A 25,120-nucleotide genomic window follows, 5' to 3' on the forward strand; every position below is an offset into this window, starting at 1 on the left:
CTTACCTCATCTCCCTCTCCGGTATTGTTAAGTGAAATTAGATTTGTAGCTAAAGTGTCATTCTGGGCCATTTTCAGAGTTCCACCAGCAGTAAGAGTGCTGTCATTGTAAGATGTGATGAACTTGAAGTCACTGGTGCGTGATCCTGTTGTTAGATACGTGTCATAATTGTAAGAAGTGCGCAGAGTTCCAGCTCCCTCCACCTCTGCATAGTTGGGAGGGAGATAGGCGCTGGGAATGGCGACTGCTCCATCAAACAACAGTCTGGGCTTTCTCCTGTGACAAAACCTCACAGCCAGGATGAGAATAATGAAAGTCAGAAAGAAGGTGGACACGGAAACTAGCGCGATGATCAAGTAAAAAGTCAGTTTGGAATTGCTCTCCTCATAAGTCATGTCTTTCAGTTCGGGAACTTCAGCAAGATTATCAGAAATCAGTAAATATACAGAACAGGTAGCAGAGAGAGGCGGCTGTCCGTTATCTTTGACTGAGATAACAAGGTTCTGTTTCATGCTGTCAGATTCAGTAATGTCCCTCTGAGCCCTGATCTCTCCACTATGGAGCCCAATAGTGAAAAGTCCCGGATCAGTAGATTTGACAATGTGATAGGACAGCCACGCATTCTGTCCAGAGTCAGCATCCACAGCGATGACTTTGGAGAGCAGAGAGCCAGAGAGAGCAGCTTTAGGGACCATCTCAGTCATTAAAGACTTTCCCTCTGGAGCAGGGTATAATATCTGTGGAGAGTTATCATTCTCATCTGATATGAACACACTCACAGTCACGTTGCTGCTGAGTGGAGGAGAACCATTGTCTCTGGCTACGACCTGGACTTGAAAGTTTCGGAACTTTTCATAGTCAAATGACCTGACAGCATGGATCACTCCTGTATCTGAGTTAATGGATAAAAATGAGGACACTGGAACACCGTTTATCTCACTGGGCAGCAGAGAATACAGGACTGTACCGTTCTGCCTCCAGTCTGGGTCTCTTGCAGTAACAGAACTAATGGAGGTTCCTGGTTTGTTATTTTCCATTACATATGCAGTGTAGGATTGCTGTTCAAATACAGGAGGATTATCATTGATATCTGATACAGATAGATGAATGGTCATGGATGAGGATAAAGGTGGAGAGCCTCCATCAGTAGCAGTAATAGTTATATTATAATATGCCTCTGTCTCTCGGTCCAGGGGATTTGTGTTAGTTAGAGAAAAATAGTTCTTAATAGATGGATTTAATTTAAAAGGAACATTTCCCTGAATTGAACAATAAATCTGTCTGTTATCACCAGAGTCTTTATCCTGAACATTAATAATTGCCACTTCAGTGCCGACAATAGTGTTCTCCAGTATAGGATTGTTTACAGAGGTAAGAATAATCTGTGGAGCATTGTCGTTTTCATCAGTAATATCTATAATAACACTTGCAGTCGATGCTAAACCAGATCCATCTTTAGCCTGGACACCAATTTCATAATATTTTTCCTCCTCATAATCAATAACTCCATTTACCTTTATTTGACCAGTGAGTTTATCAATTGTAAATAGGTGTGCTGCATTATGAGCTATATGGCTAAATTCATATGAAACTGCACCATTTGCTCCTTCATCTGCATCTTCTGCGCTCACAGTAACGACTTCTGTTCCTATCTGTGCGTTTTCAGCTAAAACGACTTTATATACAGGCTGACTGAACACCGGAACATTATCATTAGCATCTAGCACAGTGATGTGTATAACAGCAGTCCCTGATCTCTGAGGAATCCCGCCATCCACTGCAGTAAGAATCAAGTCAATATCCTTCTCTTGTTCGCGATCCAGCTCTTTCTCCAGCACAAGTTCTGCGTATTTCCGTCCGTTTTTATTTTCTTGTACAGACAAAACAAAATGTTCATTCTTTTCTAGTGAATAGCCATTCACTCCGTTTTGTCCGATATCATAATCATGAGCTTCATCCAAACGGAAACGCTGCCCTTTATCAGCGGACTCGCGGATTTCAAACGAAATGCGCTCGTTACCGAATTTTGGCGCATTGTCATTAATATCCTCAATATTCAGAGAAATGCGATGCACCTCAAGCGGATTGGCTAAAACGAGCTCATAATTTAAGATGCAGTTAATCCTTGAACCACAAAGCATCTCTCTGTCGATTCTCTCCACTACGATCAAATCTCCAGAATTCAGATTTATGTCAATGTACCGTTTACTGCTGTCTTCCGTGTTTATTCTCGCCTTACGTGCTGATAAACTTTGAGCTCCGACTCCGACGTCTTTTGCAATATTTCCGACCACATACTGACGCCTGGTTTCCTCTGGAACAGAATAGCTCAGATCTCCACGGGCGGCGGGGAAAAGAAAGAAAAGGAGCGCTGTGAGGAGAGTCGACAGCACAACTGAAAGCTCCCTGCATCCCATATTTACAGAATTCCGAATAATTCAACCTAACGTTGTTTTATTGATGTAGTCTGCAAAAACTGTCAAAAATCTCTCCAGGAAGAGAACGATTAGATTACTCCATTTTGTGTGTAGCTTGCTTTGGCGTCACTGATGTCTGCAGATGAATATTTCAGAGATGGGAGGAAATGCTCCACAGCAAGAGGATGTGATGGTGAACAGCGACGCTCTGAGTATATTGTGTTCACTACAAGCACACATTAGCCGAATATTTACGGAATGTAAGCACATAGTATACACTCTTTCAGCTCTCGTTGACTGTGGAGAGGATTTACCGACTATAACAACATCAAAAGGATTTTTTTTCTTTTACTCACCAAATCATTAGGCTTTTATAATGGACAATTAAGAAAAAGTACTGAGAACTAACGCTAAACAAATGACAGGGAACTGGATTGTTATGTTTTCTTTTTTCTTTGTCTTCTGCACTGCGTCAGAAATAAGAAATGATCTGAAAGAACAGTCGATAAACACATTTAGTACTGAATTTTAGCTTTAAAGCACATTTTACCATGAGAGGAAAATAAAGGTCTGTAAATTACAATTGTCTTTTATAGTTTAGTGGTGCAGTAATTATCTACACTGCATGGATGTCGCTTCATTCTTTGTTTGCTTTTTACGGGACAAAAAATGATTTACATTATTTTCTCCTAAATTATGAATGACACCAGAAGAGATAGAAGAAAAGTTAAATTTTCTAGCTACAAGAGCATAGGTATTAATGAATGCACATTTGTCGAGCTTCTTTGTAATACGAAACGATAGATTGGCGTGAAACATGCCTTATATTATTATTATTATTATTATTATTATTATTATTATTATTATTATTATTTATGTTGTTGATGATGCTTAATATTTCATTTTTATTCATCTTTTATTCATGCATGAGGCAAGCAAAATAACATTCACATGTCAATTGTCCTAAGCTAAGTAAGAAAGCAGAGTAAGCAGAGGAAAACAGTGTTTCAGCACCACGGACAGCTCTGGGTTTGTGAATGTGTTGAGATAAGTCTCATCTCCTAGACTTTCTCTATTTAAAACAATAAATAAATAAAAATAAATAAACATTTGAGAAAGTAGTGGTAACAGCATATGTGTTTGTCTGTTCACATGTAAGCTTTACAATGACCAAAATACCCTTAAGAAATAAATAAGGCATAATTTAACATTTGAAATATCCAGCAAACATAAAAAAATAACATGCCACATCACAGAGAACAATACACTAATGCGTTAATATATTTTACCTAAAATGGCCTTTTGTTTATTCAGGAGAGCACTGCTAGGGAAGTCCAAGCGCACAACATTTCTCCGTATTCCAAAACATAATCAGAAGTTCAACAAAGCAAAATCAAACCATTGTGTCCTGAGCCACACATGACATTGAGGAGTTTAGAGATTACTTCAGAAGCTCTGATTAGGAAGTATTCAGTGCAGCTACTGGCCTTGATGCCAATAACAAAATGGGACTATCTGTGTATCCTCACGAACAGTTAAGCGCCACACAAAACAAGCCATGAGTCAGTAACAAGGAACAACAGAAACAAATGTCTGCAGTAACAAAAGACCAAAATCAAGCCCAAAAAGAAAAAAAAAAAAAAAAAGAACATAAATATCATAATGAAATTCATAATTCTGTCTCTTCCTCCTCCTCTTCCTTTTTCAGTGTAGAGTGGACTGGTTAAATCATGCTTGATGCAAATGTTACCAAAAGCCCATGCCACTATATACATGATCAGTCAAAGAAATGTACAGTTTTCCTCAAAAAGAGACTCGTTATTCTCATTACTGTTTACAAGCTGAAAAAATGCATTCCTTTGAATTGAGAAAAAAGTGTATTAAAATTCATTTTGAAATTCAACACTGCAAGCTAGCAAAAAAAAAAAATCTATCATGAAGAGAGGACACAGTTTTCTCACCTCATCATCATCAGTTGTGTTGTTAAGTGCAATCAAGCTCGCATCTAAAGTGTCATTTTGGGCCATTTTCAGAGTTCCACCAGCAGTAAGAGTGTTGTCATTGTAAGATGTGATGAACTTGAAGTCACTGGTGCGTGATCCTGTTGTTAGATACGTGTCATAATTGTAAGAAGTGCGCAGAGTTCCAGCTCCCTCCACCTCTGCATAGTTGGGAGGGAGATAGGCGCTGGGAATGGCGACTGCTCCATCAAACAACAGTCTGGGCTTTCTCCTGTGACAAAACCTCACAGCCAGGATGAGAATAATGAAAGTCAGAAAGAAGGTGGACACGGAAACTAGCGCGATGATCAAGTAAAAAGTCAGTTTGGAATTGCTCTCCTCATAAGTCATGTCTTTCAGTTCGGGAACTTCAGCAAGATTATCAGAAATCAGTAAATATACAGAACAGGTAGCAGAGAGAGGCGGCTGTCCGTTATCTTTGACTGAGATAACAAGGTTCTGTTTCATGCTGTCAGATTCAGTAATGTCCCTCTGAGCCCTGATCTCTCCACTATGGAGCCCAATAGTGAAAAGTCCCGGATCAGTAGATTTGACAATGTGATAGGACAGCCACGCGTTCTGTCCAGAGTCAGCATCCACAGCGATGACTTTGGAGAGCAGAGAGCCAGAGAGAGCAGCTTTAGGGACCATCTCAGTCATTAAAGACTTTCCCTCTGGAGCAGGGTATAATATCTGTGGAGAGTTATCATTCTCATCTGATATGAACACACTCACAGTCACGTTGCTGCTGAGTGGAGGAGAACCATTGTCTCTGGCTACGACCTGGACTTGAAAGTTTCGGAACTTTTCATAGTCAAATGACCTGACAGCATGGATCACTCCTGTATCTGAGTTAATGGATAAAAATGAGGACACTGGAACACCGTTTATCTCACTGGGCAGCAGAGAATACAGGACTGTACCGTTCTGCCTCCAGTCTGGGTCTCTTGCAGTAACAGAACTAATGGAGGTTCCTGGTTGGTTATTTTCCATTACATATGCCGTGTAGGATTGCTGATCAAATACAGGAGGATTATCATTGATATCTGATACAGATAGATGAATGGTCATGGAGGAAGATAAAGATGGAGAGCCTCCATCAGTAGCAGTGATTGTTATGTTGTAATCTGATGCTTTCTCTCGGTCCAGCATGCTTGTGGTTACTAAAGAAAAGTAGTTTTTGATTGATGGAGTTAATTTAAAAGGCACATTTTGCTGAATATAACAATGTACCTGTCGATTATCTCCTGAATCTTTGTCCTGAACATTAATAATGGCTACCTCAGTGCCTGCTGCAGAGTTCTCAGGTACTGGATCATTTAATAATTTAAGAATAATTCGAGGTTCATTGTCATTGATGTCAGTGATGTCTATAATAATTTTAGCAGATGATACTAAGCCAGGACCATCTTTGGCCTGTACTCTCATTTCATAATATTTTTCCTTTTCGTAATCGATGTTGCCACTCACCGTGATCTGTCCAGTGACTTTATCAAGGGAAAATAATTTTGCTGATTTATCAGATAAACGACTGAGCTCATATGTGACGTCACCATTGGCTCCTTCATCAGCATCAGTAGCGCTGACTGTAATCACCTCCGTGCCTAAAGGCGTGTTTTCAGCTAGACTCACTCTGTACACAGGTTGACTAAACACAGGAATATTGTCATTGGCGTCCAGAACAGTAACATGTATAACAGCTGTCCCTGATTTCGGTGGATTACCACCATCAAATGCGGTAAGAATTAAATGAATGTCTTTCTGCTTTTCACGATCGAGCTCTTTCTCCAGGACCAAAGTAGCAGATTTTCCTCCGTCCGCGTTCTCATGCACAGATAAAACGAAGTGTTCATTTTTTTCAAGTGAATATCCTTGAACTGCATTACGTCCTATGTCCAAGTCATGAGCTTCTTCCAAAGGGAAACGCTCGCCCTTGTGAGCCGACTCTCTAATTTCAAAGCTGATACGCTCATTAGGAAAAAGAGGAGAGTTATCGTTTACATCCTCAATCTGCAGTGAAATGCGATGCACTTCCAGAGGATTTTCCAACACAAGCTCGTAATAAAGAATGCAAGTAATTCTCGATCCACAAAGCTCCTCTCGGTCTATTGTTTCCGCCACGACCAGATTTCCACTACTCAGATTAATGTCGCAGTACCGTTTCGCGCTGTCCTCTGTCTCCACCCGAGCCTTACGAGCAGACAAACGTTTGCCATCAAGTCCGAGATCCTTTGCTAAATGTCCAATCACATACTGACGCTTCGTTTCCTCCGGAACAGTGTAGCTCAAATCTCCATAAACAGGATGAAGAAAAACGAAAATAAAGCCAAGAATAAATAATAGCTCATACAATCCTATCTTCCGGTCCATCCTAGCAACATTAAAATGTCCCTGCTGTGTTATAAATGTATCTAATTACTGTCGTCTAGTCGGAATTTTCGCTGACAATAAACAGCCAAATGCAGCAAGGTTTGTCGATGTCAGGAGGAGCTGGAAGACGACATGAAATGGGTGGAGAGGTTTATTAAATTTTACTCCGTAGGTGAACAGCGACGCTTTGAGTATTTTTGGTATATTGCAGTCAATTTTCTCCAGTCATTACTGTTTCCCTTCAAACGAATTAATGTATAAAATAACGAATCCATAAATGAATATAAACTATCCATCTAATAATAATTGTTAATTATACTAATTACAGTCATAATCTTTTAACCATATCTAGCTATTTATCCACACTGACGTTATAAGAATGCCAATAATTAAAGCAGTTTACTGTCTCGTCTTTTTTTTTGCAACAACCTTATAAATATGTGAATAAATAGATGGATATATCATTCGTCCATAATATAACAGTAAACTGTCATAACAATTACATTCATAGTAATTAATCTATCATTATGCCTTTAAACATATTAGAGTATTATGAATGAAAAAAAAAAGGCGACAGAAACCTGTAAACTCTAGCAAGAGAAAAGAACCGTAGTATTACATGGTATATTATACCGACAACTTAGCCATGGTTACTACAGGGACAGGAGCTGACCGAGGTGCGGATTTTTTTTAAATTTATTTATTCATCTTTTTTTTTTATTTTAGATGCATTTTATCTACTGGCTTAGGAGAAGTTAAGATTAATACAACCAGTTTAGACGAACCACGTTTAACAAAAAAATTGTTAGCGTTTTTCTCAGTTTTAAGAAAGACATTAATCCACAATATATATCAGTAGGAAAAGAGAAAAACAATAATTTTTTCATTAATAGAGCTTAAATATGCAATAAAGATCGAGAAAATTTATGCTTAGTTAATCAAAATTTGGAACTCACATTTCTCCACTGTAACAATGTTTAAATATGTAGAGAAACAGCCCTTTATCACTTCCAGCACGACAAATATTGAAGCATGGCCACAAGCTGTTAGTGGCACTGCCCGCACGGAGAAGGGCGCCTCTGGCTTCACCATACTAGACGCGCTCGGTAATCCTGTTGTTATCAGTGAAAGCCCATTTGCTTCATCTCTCTGGTGCCGAAGGAAAACACATTTACTGGCTTTGCAGATGAGCCTTATATTCGAAACTTGTGATATTTTCTCTCAGCAAAATTCTTTGCAGCATGATTAAAAATAAACCTGTTGAAATATTATCATAAAGAAAATCTAAGATGCAGTGCTTTATAAATGTAGCCTCCAATACAACTGGCCCTGTCATTAGATTTTCAGAAAATAATGTTTCATCTATAATGCACAGCCGTGGTTGGACTTTAACACAATAGAACGTGCAAAAAAAAAAAGTTTGATAAGTTTCTGGATTCTTTGGCTAATACTGGGTTCTGTATATTTCACACTCTGACAGTTCCTTAATATAACATAATTACAGTGACAAAGGGAATAGTTTTAATCAAATGTACGCTTTATTAAAAAAGTTTGGTTTTGTATTTTAATACAAGTGCCACATGAAATCAGTGAGATAGGACAAGTGAAAAAAATGTATGCATGACTTTCATTATACGTTCAATTCAATTCAATTTTATTCGTATAGCGATTTTAACAATGGCCATTGGCACAAAGCGGCTCTACGGAAATATATAAATTCAGGATATGAATTTTAAACAAATTCATTCATAAATTTATCCCTAATGAGTGAGCCAGATGTGACAGTGGCAAGGAAAAACTCCCTGAGACGATATGAGGAAGAAACCTTGAGGGGAACCAGACTCAAAAGGAAACCCATCCTCATCTGGATGACAAGGAGTAGTGCAATTATAAATAATTCCCTTCTATAACTGTGTACTACATGTTCAAAAAGTGCAATTGTGTAACTCAGAAATTCATTATAGGTTTCATATGAAGTCTATTTTGTTGACATTATCAAACTGTTTACTGATGGAGTCTGGACTGCAAAACTGTTTGTATTAATTGCAGTCCTAAGCCATCTTCATGGTTTTTAAATGGTACTATCCTCAGTAATCTCATGTATCTTTAAGCCGTCCATGTGGGGCCATCCTCAGCAACAGAAAGTGTTTTCCAAGTTCTTCATCATATGAGCAAAACTTTCCTAAAGTGCTTCTTCCATTAACCTGCTGCATATACAGAACAACCTACATACCACAGGATGAGGATGACAACATATTTCCATATCTTAACATTATATCTATAGAACAAGATCCTTGGACATGAATAAAAATAAATATTGCAAACATAATGTAAAATTATGCTGAATGACATTGGATAGCAAAACTAGACATCTTTTTGACTAATAAACTTTAAGAAAAATATATAAAAATGTAGAATGCCAACAAGACCTCTGCAATCACAAAAAATGAGGCAACTATGAGCCAGTTTTTTCACTGGCTACAGAGACTTTCTGCACACCACATCAATGTCCCCAGTGCCCAATACCAAAAAGACTTGAGACCATGCTCTTTGAAAACAAAATTGGAAATAATATTCCTTATTAAGTAAGGGCTAGACAAAAATTCTCTTAATCAGTTAATCTTAAATATATTTTTCGAGAAAGCAAAACTTTGGAAGTTTAACCACCATACTCAATCCTATTAAAAATAACAGACTTTTAAAACATTATACCTTTTATATTATGATAAAAGTTCATAATGTGGGGTTTGCATTTATACATTTTAACAGGGCACATGCAGGTTTTGTAACGTAAAATTTTGCAAATGTGAGGCGGTTTGCATCAAGCCATAAACCATAAACACATATGTGGTATAGATCAGACATAATCATCGCTGCCTGAACCGTGTCCCCACCCCAACTGGCACTACACATGCATGGCTCAAATTAGACAGGGGACAGGGATCAGTTAACTGTAACACTGACCTGGTATCTTGCAAACTCGAGACATCAGAAATTTTGACTGAAATCTTAATTTGTGATTTCTGGTACAATCGCTTATTTAGTGAAAAAATATTGATTTTTATCAGTATCTGATTTCATAAAGCATTATAACAGATACTCATTTGAGAATATTGGAAGGTCATGTAATTCAATTTAGCTACAGGAGAAGGTTGTAGTAAATTTCCCCAAAACTCAGGGAAGTGTTTTGATCTTCCAAAATGAAGGCACACGTGACGAAGCGTGATGAAGCAAGTTGTCTTTCACTGATAACCACAGAATTGCTGACACAATGTTTGAAGCATTGAAGCATTGATTTTCCTTACTGGAACTAAGAGGCCCAAACCTTTTCCAGCGTGACAATGCCCCTGACAATGCCCAAGCTTCATGAAGACATGGTTTGCCAAGATTGGTGTGGAAGAACTCGAGTGGCCTCCACAGAGCCCTGACCTCAACCCCACTGAACACCTTCACAATGCACTGGAATGCTGACTGTGCACCAAGCTTCACTAATGCTCCGGTGGCTGAATGATCACAAATCCCTACAACCACACTTCAAAATTTAGAGGAAAAGCTTCCCAGAAGAGTGGAAGTTATTATAACAGCAAAGGGGGGGACTGACTTTGGAATGAGATGTTTAACAAGCACATATGCGTATGATGGTGAGGTGTCCACATACATTAGGCCTTAGAGTGTATAATATGGAGTTCAGGTACTAAAGTTGTAATGCAGTAGATATAAAACCCAAGTAGGGTGACCATGTATCATCCAGTGGTATGGTGCAGCATAAATTAATTACCAAAGCAGGTTATTGGTCAGAGTAGGACAATATAATTAAACTGTACAACCTAGTGGAAATAAATCAGTATTGGCCATGCCTTGTGGTCACACGTGACCATGAAAAGTGTGCAACAAAATCTAGGAAAATGTAGAAAAATCTAGAACTAATCTGAAGTGCAATATGACATTTTGCTCTTGAGCAACAGACTTCTAAATGGTATACAACCGTTGCTTATAGTAGAAACACACTTTAATGGTCATATGCCTGTAAAATGTCTAATAGTTAACAATTCAGAAAGAGCACTTTTGATAAACAGAATTGCGATAAACCCCACATTGGGCATAGTCTAAGCTATACAACTTATAAAAAAATTACAAGAACCACAGGGACATTGATCACATTGTGTGTGTAAATGTATGAAGTAGCTATGACAGATATCAGCTAGTCCAAAATCAAAGGATCATTAGGAAAATAAAAAATGTATACTGCCAAAATAATCACAGCTTAAAGGAATAAACGAACTGATATACAAAAAAGCAGATGGAAATCATGTCAAAATCAGCACTGCAGAACACATTCAAACCCACAACAAAAGGAAAGGACAGACTTTTCTTACCTCATCTCCCTCTCCTGTATTGTTAAGTGTAATAAGGTTTGTAGCTAAAGTGTCATTTTGGGCCATTTTCAGAGTTCCACCAGCAGTAAGAGTGCTGTCATTGTAAGATGTGATGAACTTGAAGTCACTGGTGCGTGATCCTGTTGTTAGATACGTGTCATAATTGTAAGAACTGCGCAGAGTTCCAGCTCCCTCCACCTCTGCATAGTTGGGAGGGAGATAGGCGCTGGGAATGGCGACTGCTCCATCAAACAACAGTCTGGGCTTTCTCCTGTGACAAAACCTCACAGCCAGGATGAGAATAATGAAAGTCAGAAAGAAGGTGGACACGGAAACTAGCGCGATGATCAAATAAAAAGTCAGTTTGGAATTGCTCTCCTCATAAGTCATGTCTTCTAGTTCTGGAACTTCAGCAAGATTATCAGAAATCAGTAAATATACAGAACAGGTAGCAGAGAGAGGCGGCTGTCCGTTATCTTTGACTGAGATAACAAGGTTCTGTTTCATGCTGTCAGATTCAGTAATGTCCCTCTGAGCCCTGATCTCTCCACTATGGAGCCCAATAGTGAAAAGTCCCGGATCAGTAGATTTGACAATGTGATAGGACAGCCACGCGTTCTGTCCAGAGTCAGCATCCACGGCGATGACTTTGGAGAGCAGAGAGCCAGAGAGAGCAGCTTTAGGGACCATCTCAGTCATTAAAGACTTTCCTTCTGGAGCAGGGTATAATATCTGTGGAGAGTTATCATTCTCATCTGATATGAACACACTCACAGTCACGTTGCTGCTGAGTGGAGGAGAACCATTGTCTCTGGCTACGACCTGGACTTGAAAGTTTCGGAACTTTTCATAGTCAAATGACCTGACAGCATGGATCACTCCTGTATCTGAGTTAATGGATAAAAATGAGGACACTGGAACACCGTTTATCTCACTGGGCAGCAGAGAATACAGGACTGTACCGTTCTGCCTCCAGTCTGGGTCTCTTGCAGTAACAGAACTAATAGAGGTTCCTGGTTGGTTATTTTCCATTACATATGCAGTGTAGGATTGCTGTTCAAATACAGGAGGATTATCATTGATATCTGATACAGATAGATGAATGATCATGGATGAGGATAAAGGTGGAGAGCCTCCATCAGTAGCAGTAATAGTTATATTATAATATGCCTCTGTCTCTCGGTCCAGGGGATTTGTGTTAGTTAGAGAAAAATAGTTCTTAATAGATGGATTTAATTTAAAAGGAACATTTCCCTGAATTGAACAATAAATCTGTCTGTTATCACCCGAGTCTTTATCCTGAACATTAATAATTGCCACTTCAGTGCCTACAATAGTGTTCTCCAGTATAGGATTGTTTACAGAGGTAAGAATAATCTGTGGAGCATTGTCGTTTTCATCAGTAATATCTATAATAACACTTGCAGTCGATGCTAAACCAGATCCATCTTTAGCCTGGACACCAATTTCATAATATTTTTCCTCCTCATAATCAATAACTCCATTTACCTTTATTTGACCAGTGAGTTTATCAATTGTAAATAAGTGTGCTGCATTATGAGCTATATGGCTAAATTCATATGAAACTTCCCCATTTGCTCCTTCATCTGCATCTTCTGCGCTCACAGTAACGACTTCTGTTCCTATCGGTGCGTTTTCAGCTAAAACGACTTTATATACAGGCTGACTGAACACCGGAACATTATCATTAGCATCTAGCACAGTGATGTGTATAACAGCAGTCCCTGATCTCTGAGGAATCCCGCCATCCACTGCGGTAAGAATCAAGTCAATATCCTTCTGTTGTTCGCGATCCAGCTCTTTCTCCAACACAAGCTCTGCGTATTTCCGTCCGTTTTTATTTTCTTGTACAGACAAAACAAAATGTTCATTCTTTTCTAGTGAATAGCCATTCACTCCGTTTTGTCCGATATCATAATCATGAGCTTCATCCAAACGGAAACGCTGCCCTTTTATAGCGGACTCGCCGATTTCAAACGAAATGCGCTCATTACCGAATTTTGGCGCATTGTCATTAATATCCTCAATATTCAGAGAAATGCGATGCACCTCAAGCGGATTGGCTAAAACGAGCTCATAATTTAAGATGCAGTTAATCCTTGAACCACAAAGCATCTCTCTGTCGATTCTCTCCACTACGATCAAATCTCCAGAATTCAGATTTATGTCAATGTACCGTTTACTGCTGTCTTCCGTGTTTATTCTCGCCTTACGTGCTGATAAACTTTGAGCTCCGACTCCGACGTCTTTTGCAATATTTCCGACCACATACTGACGCCTGGTTTCCTCTGGAACAGAATAGCTCAGATCTCCACGGGCGGCGGGGAAAAGAAAGAAAAGGAGCGCTGTGAGGAGAGTCGACAGCACAACTGAAAGCTCCCTGCATCCCATATTTACAGAATTCCGAATAATTCAACCTAACGTTGTTTTATTGATGTAGTCTGCAAAAACTGTCAAAAATCTCTCCAGGAAGAGAACGATTAGATTACTCCATTTTGTGTGTAGCTTGCTTTGGCGTCACTGATGTCTGCAGATGAATATTTCAGAGATGGGAGGAAATGCTCCACAGCAAGAGGATGTGATGGTGAACAGCGACGCTCTGAGTATATTGTGTTCACTACAAGCACACATTAGCCGAATATTTACGGAATGTGAGCACATAGTATACACTCTTTCAGCTCTCGTTGACTGTGGAGAGGATTTACCGACTATAACAACATCAAAAGGATTTTTTTTCTTTTACTCACCAAATCATTAGGCTTTTATAATGGACAATTAAGAAAAAGTACTGAGAACTAACGCTAAACGAATGACAGGGAACTGGATTGTTATATGTTTTCTTTTTTCTTTGTCTTCTGCACTGCGTCAGAAATAAGAAATGATCTGAAAGAACAGTCGATAAACACATTTAGTACTGAATTTTAGCTTTAAAGCACATTTTACCATGAGAGGAAAATAAAGGTCTGTAAATTACAATTGTTTTTTATAGTTTAGTGGTGCATTAATATCTACACTGCATGGATGCCGCTTCATTCTTTGTTTGCTTTTTACGGGACAAAACATGATTTACATTATTTTCTCCTAAATTATGAATGACACCAGAAGAGATAGAAGGAAAGTTAAATTTTCTAGCTACAAGAGCATAGGTATTAATGAATGCATATTTGTCGAGCTTCGTTGTAATACGAAACGATAGATTGGCGTGAAACATGCCTTATATTATTATTATTATTATTATTATTATTTATGTTGTTAATGATGCTTAATATTTCATTTTTATTCATCTTTTATTCATGCATGAGGCAAGCAAAATAACATTCACATGTCAATTGTCCTAAGCTAAGTAAGAAAGCAGAGTAAGCAGAGGAAAACAGTGTTTCAGCACCACGGACAGCTCTGGGTTTGTGAATGTGTTGAGATAAGTCTCATCTCCTAGACTTTCTCTATTTAAAACAATAAATAATTAAAAATAAATAAACATTTGAGAAAGTAGTGGTAACAGCATATGTGTTTGTCTGTTCACATGTGAGCTTTACAATGACAAAAATACCCTTAAGAAATAAATAAGGCATAATTTAACATTTGAAATATCCAGCAAACATCAAAAAGTAACATGCCACATCACAGAGAACAATACACTAATGCGTTAATATATTTTACCTAAAATGGCCTTTTGTTTATTCAGGAGAGCACTGCTAGGGAAGTCCAAGCGCACAACATTTCTCCGTATTCCAAAATATAATCAGAAGTTCAACAAAGCAAAATCAAACCATTGTGTCCTGAGCCACACATGACATTGAGGAGTTTAGAGATTACTTCAGAAGCTCTGATTAGGAAGTATTCAGTGCAGCTACTGGCCTTGATGCCAATATCAAAATGGGACTATCTGTGTATCCTCACGAACAGTTAAGCGCCACACAAAACAAGCCATGAGTCAGTAACAAGGAACAACAGAAACAAATGTCTGCAGTAACAAAAGACCAAAATCAAGCCCAAAAAGAAAAAAAAAAAAAAAAGAACATAAATATCATAATGAAATTCATAATTCTGTCTCTTCCTCCTCCTCTTCCTTTTTCAGTGTAGAGTGGACTGTTTAAATCATGCTTGATGCAAATGTTACCAAAAGCCCATGCCACTATATACATGATCAGTCAAAGAAATGTACAGTTTTCCTCAAAAAGAGACTCGTTATTCTCATTACTGTTTACAAGCTGAAAAAAATGCATTCCTTTGAATTGAGAAAAAAGTGTATTAAAATTCATTTTGAAATTCAACACTGCAAGCTAGCAAAAAAAAAAAATCTATCATGAAGAGAGGACACAGTTTTCTCACCTCATCATCATCAGTTGTGTTGTTAAGTGCAATCAAGGTCGCATCTAAAGTGTCATTTTGGGCCATTTTCAGAGTTCCACCAGCAGTAAGAGTGTTGTCATTGTAAGATGTGATGAACTTGAAGTCACTGGTGCGTGATCCTGTTGTTAGATACGTGTCATAATTGTAAGAACTGCGCAGAGTTCCAGCTCCCTCCACCTCTGCATAGTTGGGAGGGAGATAGGCGCTGGGAATGGCGACTGCTCCATCAAACAACAGTCTGGGCTTTCTCCTGTGACAAAACCTCACAGCCAGGATGAGAATAATGAAAGTCAGAAAGAAGGTGGACACGGAAACTAGCGCGATGATCAAGTAAAAAGTCAGTTTGGAATTGCTCTCCTCATAAGTCATGTCTTTCAGTTCTGGAACTTCAGCAAGATTATCAGAAATCAGTAAATATACAGAACAGGTAGCAGAGAGAGGCGGCTGTCCGTTATCTTTGACTGAGATAACAAGGTTCTGTTTCATGCTGTCAGATTCAGTAATGTCCCTCTGAGCCCTGATCTCTCCACTATGGAGCCCAATAGTGAAAAGTCCCGGATCAGTAGATTTGACAATGTGATAGGACAGCCACGCGTTCTGTCCAGAGTCAGCATCCACAGCGATGACTTTGGAGAGCAGAGAGCCAGAGAGAGCAGCTTTAGGGACCATCTCAGTCATTAAAGACTTTCCCTCTGGAGCAGGGTATAATATCTGTGGAGAGTTATCATTCTCATCTGATATGAACACACTCACAGTCACGTTGCTGCTGAGTGGAGGAGAACCATTGTCTCTGGCTACGACCTGGACTTGAAAGTTTCGGAACTTTTCATAGTCAAATGACCTGACAGCATGGATCACTCCTGTATCTGAGTTAATGGATAAAAATGAGGACACTGGAACACCGTTTATCTCACTGGGCAGCAGAGAATACAGGACTGTACCGTTCTGCCTCCAGTCTGGGTCTCTTGCAGTAACAGAACTAATAGAGGTTCCTGGTTGGTTATTTTCCACTACATATGCAGTGTAGGATTGCTGATCAAATACAGGAGGATTATCATTGATATCTGATACAGATAGATGAATGGTCATGGATGAAGATAAAGGTGGAGAGCCTCCATCAGTAGCAGTGATTGTTATGTTGTAATCTGATGCTTTCTCTCGGTCCAGCATGCTTGTGGTTACTAAAGAAAAGTAGTTTTTGATTGATGGAGTTAATTTGAAAGGCACATTTTGCTGAATATAACAATGTACCTGTCGATTATCTCCTGAATCTTTGTCCTGAACATTAATAATGGCTACCTCAGTGCCTGCTGCAGAGTTCTCAGGTACTGGATCGTTTAATAATTTAAGAATAATTCGAGGTTCATTGTCATTGATGTCAGTGATGTCTATAATAATTTTAGCAGATGATACTAAGCCAGGACCATCTTTGGCCTGTACTCTCATTTCATAATATTTTTCCTTTTCGTAATCGATGTTGCCACTCACCGTGATCTGCCCAGTGACTTTATCAAGGGAAAATAATTTTGCTGATTTATCAGATAAACGACTGAGCTCATATGTGACGTCACCATTGGCTCCTTCATCAGCATCAGTAGCGCTGACTGTAATCACCTCCGTGCCTAAAGGCGTGTTTTCAGCTAGACTCACTCTGTACACAGGTTGACTAAACACAGGAATATTGTCATTGGCGTCCAGAACAGTAACATGTATAACAGCTGTCCCTGATTTCGGTGGATTACCACCATCAAATGCGGTAAGAATTAAATGAATGTCTTTCTGCTTTTCACGATCGAGCTCTTTCTCCAGGACCAAAGTAGCAGATTTTCCTCCGTCCGCGTTCTCATGCACAGATAAAACGAAGTGTTCATTTTTTTCAAGTGAATATCCTTGAACTGCATTACGTCCTATGTCCAAGTCATGAGCTTCTTCCAAAGGGAAACGCTCGCCCTTGTGAGCCGACTCTGTAATTTCAAAGCTGATACGCTCATTAGGAAAAAGAGGAGAGTTATCGTTTACATCCTCAATCTGCAGTGAAATGCGATGCACTTCCAGAGGATTTTCCAACACAAGCTCGTAATAAAGAATGCAAGAAATTCTCGATCCACAAAGCTCCTCTCGGTCTATTGTTTCCGCCACGACCAGATTTCCACTACTCAGATTAATGTCGCAGTACCGTTTCGCGCTGTCCTCTGTCTCCACCCGAGCCTTACGAGCAGACAAACGTTTGCCATCAAGTCCGAGATCCTTTGCTAAATGTCCAATCACATACTGACGCTTAGTTTCCTCCGGAACAGTGTAGCTCAAATCTCCATAAACAGGATGAAGAAAAACGAAAATAAAGCCAAGAATAAATAATAGCTCATGCAATCCTATCTTCCGGTCCATCCTAGCAACATTAAAATGTCCCTGCTGTGTTATAAATGTATCTAATTACTGTCGTCTAGTCGGAATTTTCGCTGACAATAAACAGCCAAATGCAGCAAGGTTTGTCGATGTCAGGAGGAGCTGGAAGACGACATGAAATGGGTGGAGAGGTTTATTAAATTTTACTCCGTAGGTGAACAGCGACGCTTTGAGTATTTTTGGTATATTGCAGTCAATTTTCTCCAGTCATTACTGTTTCCCTTCAAACGAATTAATGTATAAAATAACGAATCCATAAATGAATATAAACTATCCATCTAATAATAATTGTTAATTATACTAATTACAGTCATAATCTTTTAACCATATCTAGCTATTTATCCACACTGACGTTATAAGAATGCCAATAATTAAAGCAGTTTACTGTCTCGTCTTTTTTTTTGCAACAACCTTATAAATATGTGAATAAATAGATGGATATATCATTCGTCCATAATATAACAGTAAACTGTCATAACAATTACATTCATAGTAATTAATCTATCATTATGCCTTTAAACATATTAGAGTATTATGAATGAAAAAAAAAAGGCGACAGAAACCTGTAAACTCTAGCAAGAGAAAAGAACCGTAGAATTACATGGTATATTATACCGACAACTTAGCCATGGTTACTACAGGGACAGGAGCTGACCGAGGTGCGGATTTTTTTTAAATTTATTTATTCATCTTTTTTTTTTATTTTAGATGCATTTTATCTACTGGCTTAGGAGAAGTTAAGATTAATACAACCAGTTTAGACGAACCACGTTTAACAAAAAAATTGTTAGCGTTTTTCTCAGTTTTAAGAAAGACATTAATCCACAATATATATCAGTAGGAAAAGAGAAAAACAATATTTTTTTCATTAATAGAGCTTAAATATGCAATAAAGATCGAGAAAATTTATGCTTAGTTAATCAAAATTTGGAACTCACATTTCTCCACTGTAACAATGTTTAAATATGTAGAAAAACAGCCCTTTATCACTTCCAGCACGACAAATATTGAAGCATGGCCACAAGCTGTTAGTGGCACTGCCCGCACGGAGAAGGGCGCCTCTGGCTTCACCATACTAGACGCGCTCGGTAATCCTGTTGTTATCAGTGAAAGCCCATTTGCTTCATCTCTCTGGTGCCGAAGGAAAACACATTTACTGGCTTTGCAGATGAGCCTTATATTCGAAACTTGTGATATTTTCTCTCAGCAAAATTCTTTGCAGCATGATTAAAAATAAACCTGTTGAAATATTATCATAAAGAAAATCTAAGATGCAGTGCTTTATAAATGTAGCCTCCAATACAACTGGCCCTGTCATTAGATTTTCAGAAAATAATGTTTCATCTATAATGCACAGCCGTGGTTGGACTTTAACACAATAGAACGTGCAAAAAAAAAAAGTTTGATAAGTTTCTGGATTCTTTGGCTAATACTGGGTTCTGTATATTTCACACTCTGACAGTTCCTTAATATAACATAATTACAGTGACAAAGGGAATAGTTTTAATCAAATGTACGCTTTATTAAAAAAGTTTGGTTTTGTATTTTAATACAAGTGCCACATGAAATCAGTGAGATAGGACAAGTGAAAAAAATGTATGCATGACTTTCATTATACGTTCAATTCAATTCAATTTTATTCGTATAGCGATTTTAACAATGGCCATTGGCACAAAGCGGCTCTACGGAAATATATAAATTCAGGATATGAATTTTAAACAAATTCATTCATAAATTTATCCCTAATGAGTGAGCCAGATGTGACAGTGGCAAGGAAAAACTCCCTGAGACGATATGAGGAAGAAACCTTGAGGGGAACCAGACTCAAAAGGAAACCCATCCTCATCTGGATGACAAGGAGTAGTGCAATTATAAATAATTCCCTTCTATAACTGTGTACTACATGTTCAAAAAGTGCAATTGTGTAACTCAGAAATTCATTATAGGTTTCATATGAAGTCTATTTTGTTGACATTATCAAACTGTTTACTGATGGAGTCTGGACTGCAAAACTGTTTGTATTAATTGCAGTCCTAAGCCATCTTCATGGTTTTTAAATGGTACTATCCTCAGTAATCTCATGTATCTTTAAGCCGTCCATGTGGGGCCATCCTCAGCAACAGAAAGTGTTTTCCAAGTTCTTCATCATATGAGCAAAACTTTCCTAAAGTGCTTCTTCCATTAACCTGCTGCATATACAGAACAACCTACATACCACAGGATGAGGATGACAACATATTTCCATATCTTAACATTATATCTATAGAACAAGATCCTTGGACATGAATAAAAATAAATATTGCAAACATAATGTAAAATTATGCTGAATGACATTGGATAGCAAAACTAGACATCTTTTTGACTAATAAACTTTAAGAAAAATATATAAAAATGTAGAATGCCAACAAGACCTCTGCAATCACAAAAAATGAGGCAACTATGAGCCAGTTTTTTCACTGGCTACAGAGACTTTCTGCACACCACATCAATGTCCCCAGTGCCCAATACCAAAAAGACTTGAGACCATGCTCTTTGAAAACAAAATTGGAAATAATATTCCTTATTAAGTAAGGGCTAGACAAAAATTCTCTTAATCAGTTAATCTTAAATATATTTTTCGAGAAAGCAAAACTTTGGAAGTTTAACCACCATACTCAATCCTATTAAAAATAACAGACTTTTAAAACATTATACCTTTTATATTATGATAAAAGTTCATAATGTGGGGTTTGCATTTATACATTTTAACAGGGCACATGCAGGTTTTGTAACGTAAAATTTTGCAAATGTGAGGCGGTTTGCATCAAGCCATAAACCATAAACACATATGTGGTATAGATCAGACATAATCATCGCTGCCTGAACCGTGTCCCCACCCCAACTGGCACTACACATGCATGGCTCAAATTAGACAGGGGACAGGGATCAGTTAACTGTAACACTGACCTGGTATCTTGCAAACTCGAGACATCAGAAATTTTGACTGAAATCTTAATTTGTGATTTCTGGTACAATCGCTTATTTAGTGAAAAAATATTGATTTTTATCAGTATCTGATTTCATAAAGCATTATAACAGATACTCATTTGAGAATATTGGAAGGTCATGTAATTCAATTTAGCTACAGGAGAAGGTTGTAGTAAATTTCCCCAAAACTCAGGGAAGTGTTTTGATCTTCCAAAATGAAGGCACACGTGACGAAGCGTGATGAAGCAAGTTGTCTTTCACTGATAACCACAGAATTGCTGACACAATGTTTGAAGCATTGAAGCATTGATTTTCCTTACTGGAACTAAGAGGCCCAAACCTTTTCCAGCGTGACAATGCCCCTGACAATGCCCAAGCTTCATGAAGACATGGTTTGCCAAGATTGGTGTGGAAGAACTCGAGTGGCCTCCACAGAGCCCTGACCTCAACCCCACTGAACACCTTCACAATGCACTGGAATGCTGACTGTGCACCAAGCTTCACTAATGCTCCGGTGGCTGAATGATCACAAATCCCTACAACCACACTTCAAAATTTAGAGGAAAAGCTTCCCAGAAGAGTGGAAGTTATTATAACAGCAAAGGGGGGGACTGACTTTGGAATGAGATGTTTAACAAGCACATATGCGTATGATGGTGAGGTGTCCACATACATTAGGCCTTAGAGTGTATAATATGGAGTTCAGGTACTAAAGTTGTAATGCAGTAGATATAAAACCCAGTAGGGTGACCATGTATCATCCAGTGGTATGGTGCAGCATAAATTAATTACCAAAGCAGGTTATTGGTCAGAGTAGGACAATATAATTAAACTGTACAACCTAGTGGAAATAAATCAGTATTGGCCATGCCTTGTGGTCACACGTGACCATGAAAAGTGTGCAACAAAATCTAGGAAAATGTAGAAAAATCTAGAACTAATCTGAAGTGCAATATGACATTTTGCTCTTGAGCAACAGACTTCTAAATGGTATACAACCGTTGCTTATAGTAGAAACACACTTTAATGGTCATATGCCTGTAAAATGTCTAATAGTTAACAATTCAGAAAGAGCACTTTTGATAAACAGAATTGCGATAAACCCCACATTGGGCATAGTCTAAGCTATACAACTTATAAAAAAATTACAAGAACCACAGGGACATTGATCACATTGTGTGTGTAAATGTATGAAGTAGCTATGACAGATATCAGCTAGTCCAAAATCAAAGGATCATTAGGAAAATAAAAAATGTATACTGCCAAAATAATCACAGCTTAAAGGAATAAACGAACTGATATACAAAAAAGCAGATGGAAATCATGTCAAAATCAGCACTGCAGAACACATTCAAACCCACAACAAAAGGAAAGGACAGACTTTTCTTACCTCATCTCCCTCTCCTGTATTGTTAAGTGTAATAAGGTTTGTAGCTAAAGTGTCATTTTGGGCCATTTTCAGAGTTCCACCAGCAGTAAGAGTGCTGTCATTGTAAGATGTGATGAACTTGAAGTCACTGGTGCGTGATCCTGTGTTAGATACGTGTCATAATTGTAAGAACTGCGCAGAGTTCCAGCTCCCTCCACCTCTGCATAGTTGGGAGGGAGATAGGCGCTGGGAATGGCGACTGCTCCATCAAACAACAGTCTGGGCTTTCTCCTGTGACAAAACCTCACAGCCAGGATGAGAATAATGAAAGTCAGAAAGAAGGTGGACACGGAAACTAGCGCGATGATCAAATAAAAAGTCAGTTTGGAATTGCTCTCCTCATAAGTCATGTCTTCTAGTTCTGGAACTTCAGCAAGATTATCAGAAATCAGTAAATATACAGAACAGGTAGCAGAGAGAGGCGGCTGTCCGTTATCTTTGACTGAGATAACAAGGTTCTGTTTCATGCTGTCAGATTCAGTAATGTCCCTCTGAGCCCTGATCTCTCCACTATGGAGCCCAATAGTGAAAAGTCCCGGATCAGTAGATTTGACAATGTGATAGGACAGCCACGCGTTCTGTCCAGAGTCAGCATCCACGGCGATGACTTTGGAGAGCAGAGAGCCAGAGAGAGCAGCTTTAGGGACCATCTCAGTCATTAAAGACTTTCCTTCTGGAGCAGGGTATAATATCTGTGGAGAGTTATCATTCTCATCTGATATGAACACACTCACAGTCACGTTGCTGCTGAGTGGAGGAGAACCATTGTCTCTGGCTACGACCTGGACTTGAAAGTTTCGGAACTTTTCATAGTCAAATGACCTGACAGCATGGATCACTCCTGTATCTGAGTTAATGGATAAAAATGAGGACACTGGAACACCGTTTATCTCACTGGGCAGCAGAGAATACAGGACTGTACCGTTCTGCCTCCAGTCTGGGTCTCTTGCAGTAACAGAACTAATAGAGGTTCCTGGTTGGTTATTTTCCATTACATATGCAGTCTAGGATTGCTGTTCAAATACAGGAGGATTATCATTGATATCTGATACAGATAGATGAATGATCATGGATGAGGATAAAGGTGGAGAGCCTCCATCAGTAGCAGTAATAGTTATATTATAATATGCCTCTGTCTCTCGGTCCAGGGGATTTGTGTTAGTTAGAGAAAAATAGTTCTTAATAGATGGATTTAATTTAAAAGGAACATTTCCCTGAATTGAACAATAAATCTGTCTGTTATCACCCGAGTCTTTATCCTGAACATTAATAATTGCCACTTCAGTGCCTACAATAGTGTTCTCCAGTATAGGATTGTTTACAGAGGTAAGAATAATCTGTGGAGCATTGTCGTTTTCATCAGTAATATCTATAATAACACTTGCAGTCGATGCTAAACCAGATCCATCTTTAGCCTGGACACCAATTTCATAATATTTTTCCTCCTCATAATCAATAACTCCATTTACCTTTATTTGACCAGTGAGTTTATCAATTGTAAATAAGTGTGCTGCATTATGAGCTATATGGCTAAATTCATATGAAACTTCCCCATTTGCTCCTTCATCTGCATCTTCTGCGCTCACAGTAACGACTTCTGTTCCTATCGGTGCGTTTTCAGCTAAAACGACTTTATATACAGGCTGACTGAACACCGGAACATTATCATTAGCATCTAGCACAGTGATGTGTATAACAGCAGTCCCTGATCTCTGAGGAATCCCGCCATCCACTGCGGTAAGAATCAAGTCAATATCCTTCTGTTGTTCGCGATCCAGCTCTTTCTCCAACACAAGCTCTGCGTATTTCCGTCCGTTTTTATTTTCTTGTACAGACAAAACAAAATGTTCATTCTTTTCTAGTGAATAGCCATTCACTCCGTTTTGTCCGATATCATAATCATGAGCTTCATCCAAACGGAAACGCTGCCCTTTTATAGCGGACTCGCCGATTTCAAACGAAATGCGCTCATTACCGAATTTTGGCGCATTGTCATTAATATCCTCAATATTCAGAGAAATGCGATGCACCTCAAGCGGATTGGCTAAAACGAGCTCATAATTTAAGATGCAGTTAATCCTTGAACCACAAAGCATCTCTCTGTCGATCTCTCCACTACGATCAAATCTCCAGAATTCAGATTTATGTCAATGTACCGTTTACTGCTGTCTTCCGTGTTTATTCTCGCCTTACGTGCTGATAAACTTTGAGCTCCGACTCCGACGTCTTTTGCAATATTTCCGACCACATACTGACGCCTGGTTTCCTCTGGAACAGAATAGCTCAGATCTCCACGGGCGGCGGGGAAAAGAAAGAAAAGGAGCGCTGTGAGGAGAGTCGACAGCACAACTGAAAGCTCCCTGCATCCATATTTACAGAATTCCGAATAATTCAACCTAACGTTGTTTTATTGATGTAGTCTGCAAAAACTGTCAAAAATCTCTCCAGGAAGAGACGATTAGATTACTCCATTTGTGTGTAGCTTGCTTTGGCGTCACTGATGTCTGCAGATGAATATTTCAGAGATGGGAGGAAATGCTCCACAGCAAGAGGATGTGATGGTGAACAGCGACGCTCTGAGTATATTGTGTTCACTACAAGCACACATTAGCCGAATATTTACGGAATGTGAGCACATAGTATACACTCTTTCAGCTCTCGTTGACTGTGGAGAGGATTTACCGACTATAACAACATCAAAAGGATTTTTTTTCTTTTACTCACCAAATCATTAGGCTTTTATAATGGACAATTAAGAAAAAGTACTGAGAACTAACGCTA

General features: G+C 38.7%; 3 protein-coding genes and 1 pseudogene across 19 annotated transcripts in view; all 4 read right to left on the reverse strand.

The window, feature by feature from the left end:
- Positions 1-25,120, reverse strand: part of LOC113524163 (protocadherin alpha-C2-like) — a 230,910-nt gene that overhangs the window by 115,931 nt on the left and 89,859 nt on the right. For 2 of the 17 annotated variants that reach the window (XM_053241334.1, XM_053241310.1), the window contains exon 1: positions 6-2,868. The exons of 13 other annotated variants lie outside the window; for them this stretch is intronic. In XM_053241334.1, the coding sequence (XP_053097309.1) occupies positions 6-2,417 (2,412 nt within the window). In that variant the 5' untranslated portion in view covers positions 2,418-2,868. Of the gene's footprint in view, positions 1-5; positions 2,869-15,516; positions 21,628-25,120 lie in introns of those variants that run through there. 2 more of the 17 variants (XM_053241314.1, XM_053241340.1) reach the window with 2 other exon arrangements.
- Positions 4,195-6,787, reverse strand: LOC128320905 (protocadherin beta-16-like). The gene has a single exon (XM_053241350.1). The coding sequence runs from the start codon at positions 6,785-6,787 to the stop codon at positions 4,298-4,300; it is 2,490 nt and encodes an 829-aa protein (XP_053097325.1). The 3' UTR covers positions 4,195-4,297.
- Positions 11,125-15,448, reverse strand: LOC128320911 (putative protocadherin beta-18). Its single transcript, XM_053241358.1, has one exon. The coding sequence runs from the start codon at positions 13,573-13,575 to the stop codon at positions 11,125-11,127; it is 2,451 nt and encodes an 816-aa protein (XP_053097333.1). The 5' UTR covers positions 13,576-15,448.
- On the reverse strand, positions 21,670-25,071 carry LOC128320974 (protocadherin gamma-A10-like; annotated as a pseudogene).

Source organism: Pangasianodon hypophthalmus, chromosome 17 (genome assembly GCF_027358585.1).
Source record: "Pangasianodon hypophthalmus isolate fPanHyp1 chromosome 17, fPanHyp1.pri, whole genome shotgun sequence".
Classification (NCBI taxonomy): domain Eukaryota; kingdom Metazoa; phylum Chordata; class Actinopteri; order Siluriformes; family Pangasiidae; genus Pangasianodon; species Pangasianodon hypophthalmus.